Source organism: Galeopterus variegatus, unplaced genomic scaffold, assembly GCF_000696425.1.
Source record: "Galeopterus variegatus unplaced genomic scaffold, G_variegatus-3.0.2 Scaffold2285, whole genome shotgun sequence".
Lineage (NCBI taxonomy): Eukaryota > Metazoa > Chordata > Mammalia > Dermoptera > Cynocephalidae > Galeopterus > Galeopterus variegatus.
In genome coordinates this window covers 302,869-309,383 of record NW_007728396.1, presented here as the reverse complement: position 1 = coordinate 309,383, position 6,515 = coordinate 302,869, and the positions used below count along the sequence as shown (strand labels likewise).

Below are 6,515 nucleotides of genomic sequence, written 5' to 3'. Positions count from 1 at the left end.
GCTGGAACCTTGCTTTTATTTTATTAGATCATTTTGAGGACACTAACAGCAATAATGCTGAAGGCTCTGATGTCCATTAATAATGTCAGAGCTGATTAATTGCATACTTGCTACTCACGATTTCAAGCAAAGTTTTGGTTACTCATCCTAAAGCAAAATTGCCAGATTCATTTTTCTCCAGTCAGACAACATATGCCCTGTTACAGAAAACCCCAGAACATATGCTTCTCTGCCCTGGGAATAAAGTGTCGACTCTACGCTCTTCTCAGTGTGCAGTTGCAGGTCTACAGAAGGTGCCTCTGCTGAACTCTTCGGTCAGGAAGAGAAAAACCACTTCTCTGCCCTGGGAATAAAGTGTCGACTCTACGCTCTTCTCAGTGTGCAGTTGCAGGTCTGCAGAAGGTGCCTCTCCTGAACTCTTTGGTCAGGAAGAGAAAAACCGATGCCCAGTGGATCTGAAGGATGTTTAATCAGAGCTCATTAAAGAAACCCACTTAGCAATCATTACCAATGGCACCAGCATCTGTAGCGGAGTGTACCAACTACTAAAGTGCTGCATGCTTTGAAAGTTAATATTACCTTTGGTGATCATACTTTTCTCCAAATAATATGTTTTCTCTCACACTTCCATGAAAGATCCAGGCTTGCTGTGAAACGTAGGCCAAAGTTCCATGGACTGCCACAATCCCTTTCTGTAACTGCATCTGGAGCAACAATACCAGAAAACCTTCAGATGCCAGACCTTGAGGACTTTTCCTCGAATGTCCACTGTACCCCGCCACCCGCTTGCTCCATGAGCATTGTTTATGAAGGTGTAAGAGGGTCGGCAAGTCATCTTGTCCACACACTTGCAAAGCCCAGCTGTGCAGATGGAGGGTCTCTAAGTCCACAACCTGGAAGAGGCCAGACGGGAAATGTTAGAAAAGAGGCAGTGGAGTGTCCTGCTGCAAGCTGGAGAGCCTGGGCTGCAGGACGGCTCTAGCAGGCATAGCACTCCTGTGCCAACTACAATAAGATGCCCTCTGAGCAAACATGTCACAAGAGGCTGACTTCCTCCAGGTGCACAGGCTGGATGCCACCCACCCCACCCAGGCCCCAGGAGCAGGGCACAGCCTGCACCGCTATAAAGGGTTCCCTTGGCAGACCCTGTCTTAAGGAGAGAGCCTTGACTCAGTTGCAGGATGCAGGTCTGGTATGGCCAGATTTTCTAATTTTTCATGAGAAGTGGAAAATTCAGTTTCACATGGAACTTCTGGACTTTTTAAAAATATTGAGCAATCCAATTAAAAACATGCATGGACTTTAGTTTGTGACCCTGAGTGCAAGAGTTCATTTAAGATGACCCCATATGGTGGGCATCTGATAATGGCAGGTGTTAGCGCTGATGCAATGTTCAAAGCTATTGAGACAGGGGAGCGTCAGGGCTGATGCTTATGGGGTGTGTCTGGGGGCAGGGAGGAGGTGTAGCAAAGGTGGTCCAAGGATGTGATGTCATTTCACCTCAGGAATGGCCCAAGGGACAGAGAATTAGATGTGGAGAAGAGACAATGATAATAACAATAACAGTAATAATAGCAGTAGCTAGAATGTGTAGGGTACATTCTATGCACTGTTTTAAGCCTGTATAAGATGCTTATCACCATGACTGACCTTGGGAATTAGTCTATAACCAACTATTACACACATTATCTCATTTAATCCTCACCACAACTGTCCTTAGTCCCATTTTACAGATGAGAAAACCAAGGCTCAGAAAGGTTAAGCTACTTGTCCAAGGTTAAACCGTAAGCACATGGCTGAGACAGGTGGTGAACTCAGGCAGTCTGGCGTGCTATCTGCCTCCACAGTGACCGCAGTGAGGGACCTGATCCCACCACTGTTGCATGGGAGATAGATTCTATTTTCTCTGAAAAGTTCTGAAAGAAGGGGTCAAAGGATAGAAATTAAAAAGGAGGCAAATTTTACTCCAAAATATGTAAAAATTCTCTAAAGAGGGAACTGGCTGTGAAATAATAAGTTCTCCATCACTGGAGACACCTGAGCAGAGGCTGGGTCATCTCTCATATGGGATGACGTAGAGAAGGTTCACATTATTCAGTGGAGAATTGGGCTGGGTCACTTCTAACATGCCTGCCAGCTCCAGGATCATCTCAGAGGCACACGAACTGAATCCCAGATCCTGGGTAACCTCAGGAGCTCGCCCGATTCAGCCCCCACCTTTGCCTCCAAGCAGGGAAGAAGTTGTCACTCTCTACAGAGGAGTCAAGTGAGGCCTAATGAAGTCACTCACATTGGAGCTTATAAGACACATCCCCCTACCCTGTTCTGGGGGGACCTTTCTGAGCCTGGTGCCTTTGTTTCTCCAGAGGCACTCCAACCTCTTCCTGCTAAAGGCAATCCCAGCTGCCCAGCCTTCTCTTTAGAAACAGCAGAATGGGAAGAAAGAAGACTTAATATTTCTTTCCAGAAAACTTCTCATTCATTTGGAATGCAACTTAGAAGCCATGGCAACATAGAGGCCTGTGAATACAGGCAATGGCTTGGCTGCTTCCCCTGGGGTCACATAGCTAGAAGTAGCAGAGAAGGGAAAAGAACCCAGCCTCCCCCACCTTCCTGCAACAGGTTTGCGGAGAAGTTGGAAGCACATTGTTGCTTTAGTTCATGCATTCATTCAGCCATTCCTTCACTGAGGCAGGCTTGGTTGAGCATCTGCTCTGGGCAGACACTGGGGTAGATACTGGGGATATGGAGATGAATGAAGGAAAAATACATCTAAAGTCACTGTAAGTCCCAGACTTCTATGTCCTTCCCTACCAAGCTGCCTTGCTGGCTTTTCTAAATCACAACAGGCCATGTCATGGGGAAAACCATGGATTTAATGACCTGCCTCTTCCTTTGACTGAGACGGAACTCTAGGCAAGGAAGCAGTCACCGTTCAACACACACCCTCCGTGCGCAAACCTGAGAGAATGTGAAAAGCTCAGCTGTGGTCTGGCCAAGGGTCCTGGAGCTGCTAAGTGCATTAACCTCCCAGAAATCACCATGAACTATGTGCGTGGTGCCCAGAGCAGCCAAGCCCATCTGCTGGGTCCAGTGTTCTAGCAGGGCCCCAAACACGGTGGGAGGGAGCCGTTTCATTGTGATGTTACTGTTCCATCTTCATGGCACTCACCACTTAGCTTACCTGTCCTAGGAGAGCTGCAATGAGGGAGCTCTTTCCACTTCCAACATTCCCACATATTCCCAAGACCTTCCCCTGCAGAGAAATAGAGGTAAGACAGTCACTCTCCAAGTCCTTACAGGGTCCTGAGCCAAAGGTGTCGCTCCCAAACCATGCTGACCAGGCCAGGCAGAGATCAAAGGGGTCACTGCTGGCTCTACGGGGTGGCAGCTGCAGCCTCACACCTTACCCCCATACACACAGCCTGGGAGGATGCAGGAATGTAAGTCTTAATTAAGTGCTTTCCCTTGCTCAGCACAGCAGAGTGCCCAGAGGGCTTCTGGAAATCACGCACAAGCGCAGATGTGAAGCAGCCTTGTGCTAGGCTGGGAGACACAGGCCCCAGACCTGATGCTTGTCCTGTGCCCAGACTCCAGGAAAGCAAATCCAATGGAAGGTAAAGGCTATACAACCCAGGGGAACAAGGAAGGATAACCTTTGAAGTATGAACAGCTAGGTGCTTTTCAAAAGTCATTTTTTATGCATTTCCACACCATAACAGCTCAATCAGAAATTACCGAGAGGTGACATTATTCCAACTGATAGGGTTCATGGATTATTCTAATAACCTTTGAAGTATGAACAGCTAGGTGCTTTTCAAAAGTCATTTTTTATGCATTTCCACAGCATAACAGCTCAATCAGAAATTACCAAGAGGTGACATTATTCCAACTGATAGGGTTCATGGATTATTCTACAGCTGCAGATTCATTAATTCAACCAACAGATCACTATTAGAACCTGCTATGTGTCAAGCACTGTTCTGAGTTCCAGCGATAACACAGGACAGCTATAATCACAACAGACAACAGTCTGGATCTGCCCCCACAGAGCTTACATGTTAGTTGGGGGAGACGGACAGGAAGCAAGAGAGACAAATAAAACATGGGGTAGGTCAGATGCATGCCATGGAGAAAGACAAAGCAGGGAAGAGACAGGGAGTGGGGGGGTGGGTACAAGGAAAGCCTTACTAAAAAGTAGATGTCTTAGCTTGAGTTCTCCCAGAAACAGACCCCCAATCAAGGACTTGAGTGAAAGCAGCGTGGTTCAGAGGTACAGAAAACACCAGTAAGGAAGGGAGAAGTGATATAGGAGAGGGAAGGTGGCCCATAAAGGGTACATTATTAGGTCAATTCCCACAGGAGACAAATGAAGCTCAATCCTACAGGAAAACTGGAAGAAACTCTGGGAAACTGATTAGTTTCATCCCACCCATTGCTGGAAGGAGTTGGGGTATAAATACTCCAACAGTCATTGCTGGTGGGTTGCGCCTAGGCTAAGGCTCCATGCCTTAGCACTTTGTGGGTGGTGTGGAGAGCCCTTGGACACAGATGCAGATCCGGCCACTGGAAGATGTCTAGAGCACACTTAAAGGTTCAAGTCACGTGGGCCTTGTTTGAGGTTTGAGTAAGACCTGCAGGAAGGAGGGAAGGAGGGGGGAGCCACGTAGATATCTGGGGGGGGGTGATGACTCAGGTAGAGGAACAGCCCACATGGATACTCTGAGGTGCCCACTGTTAATTTCAAGCAGACACTGCAATACTGCAGTTGGAACATCTAAGAACTTCTCATTTAGACCTGCTCCCTGCAGTCCATTAGAGCAAAGATGCCCAGCATGGGGCCAAATATGGCCCTTTTCCCACCCCAAACTAGACCAGAGGGCCCATCACCTGCCTGCCACTCCCAGCACATCAATCACTCCTTTGACAAGTCTTTATTGAATGCCAGGCGCCATGCTAGGCACAGGGAATAAAACAGTGACCAGAACTGATGCAGTCCCTGCCCTATGGAGCCCACCTTGTCATTGAAGCTGCATGTCAATGAAACTGATCCTTTTACATTCCACTAAAAGAACTTCAAGGAACTGGAGCATCATGCAGACTTTGGGACAAAGAGACCACAGGTATGGACCCAGCCTCACTAGGTCCTTGGCTCTCCTTTGAGTCCTGTCCACTACTTGGGGCCAGGTAAAATCCTTCTAGATTCATCCTTGTCTCCAGCACAAAATCCATGAGGCATTCATCCTCTGGGTTTCTGGTTATTCGTTTGTTCATTCAGCAAACATTATTGGGAACCTGTGAGCCAGGCGCTGGGCCCGGTGCTAAGGACATGACTGAGAACAACACACCCTTACCTGGTGGAAGATACAGTCTAATGGAATCATTGAGCTACACTTGGAAAAATTTGAATGCCCTGAATTTAGGACATTTAAGGGCAGTGCTTGAACTAGATGTTGCTAAAGGAAAAGACAACAACAATAGATAGCATCACTTGAGACTTGCTATGTTGGAAAAATTTGAATGCCCTGAATTTAGGACATTTAAGGGCAGTGCTTGAACTAGATGTTGTTAAAGGAAAAGACAACAACAATAGATAGCATCACTTGAGACTTGCTATAGGCTTAGTGTTTTTATATGCTATCTCTTTCAGTTCTCATCACCGCCTTATGAAATGGGTACTCTTATAAAATCCATGGGGCAGGTAAAGAAACAAGCTTCAGGAGCTTAGGCAATACACCCAAGGACGAGCAGCTAGAAAGTGGCTGGGGCCACAGTCTCCAAAGGCTTACCCTTAATCCACAGAACACCATGCTGTCTCCACTACATCTTCGACTTATTTTACAAAATGTTGACAATGTCCTTGAAGCACAAATCCAGGTGTTACCCACATACTGAAAAGAGCATTAGAAGTAAAGCAATTGGAGGGCTTTAGAACACGGGGGCAGTTCACTGGGCCTCTCTGAAGCAACTGGGAAGGCAGGACTGGAGCAGGCAGGGGCTGCACCACATGGGCATGGGGAGAGTGACAAGAAGGCCAAGTGGCTGCACTCAGCAGGACTTAACTGAGACCAAAGCTCAATTGCACTCAGCCGACCGAATACGGTTCCCAGTGAATACACAGCAGACAGCCTTGTTAGCTACAAGAGGTACCATTCTCATGCCGGCTACTGAGCTGAGCATTGCATAATAAATGAGAACCTCTCCTTCTATAGTGCTCACATGGGGAAAGAGTGAGTCAACAAGATGGGAGATTAAAATACTCGGCACAAGATTAATGCTGAGCCCTCGGCAGCAAAATCAACACTGCCACCCTGGGAGTGCTGCTGCCGAGTTCCCAGAGCTAGAAGAAGATGCGTGTGGGAAATGCAGGGAAGGCCAAACATTCCCTAAATCCGTAGCTTCATCTAAAAACTCTACACTCCCCCCCTCATCCTACAGAAAGGGAGCAGAACAGACTCTGGCTGGCTTCCTTTGCTGGGTTGCTTGTTGATTTCATCTTGCTTTTTACAAGAGCA

At 47.3% G+C, this 6,515-nt stretch overlaps 1 protein-coding gene across 1 annotated transcript in view; it reads right to left on the bottom strand.

Moving 5' to 3' along the window:
- Nucleotides 1–575: 575 nt before the first annotated feature.
- Nucleotides 576–6,515, bottom strand: part of ABCC12 (ATP-binding cassette, sub-family C (CFTR/MRP), member 12) — a 26,108-nt gene continuing 20,168 nt past the window's right edge. The window contains exons 10-11 of the mRNA XM_008581163.1: nucleotides 3,185–3,256; nucleotides 576–704 (exon numbers count right to left, since the gene is read on the bottom strand). Of these exons, the coding sequence (XP_008579385.1) occupies nucleotides 576–704; nucleotides 3,185–3,256 (201 nt within the window). The remainder of the gene's footprint in view (nucleotides 705–3,184; nucleotides 3,257–6,515) is intronic.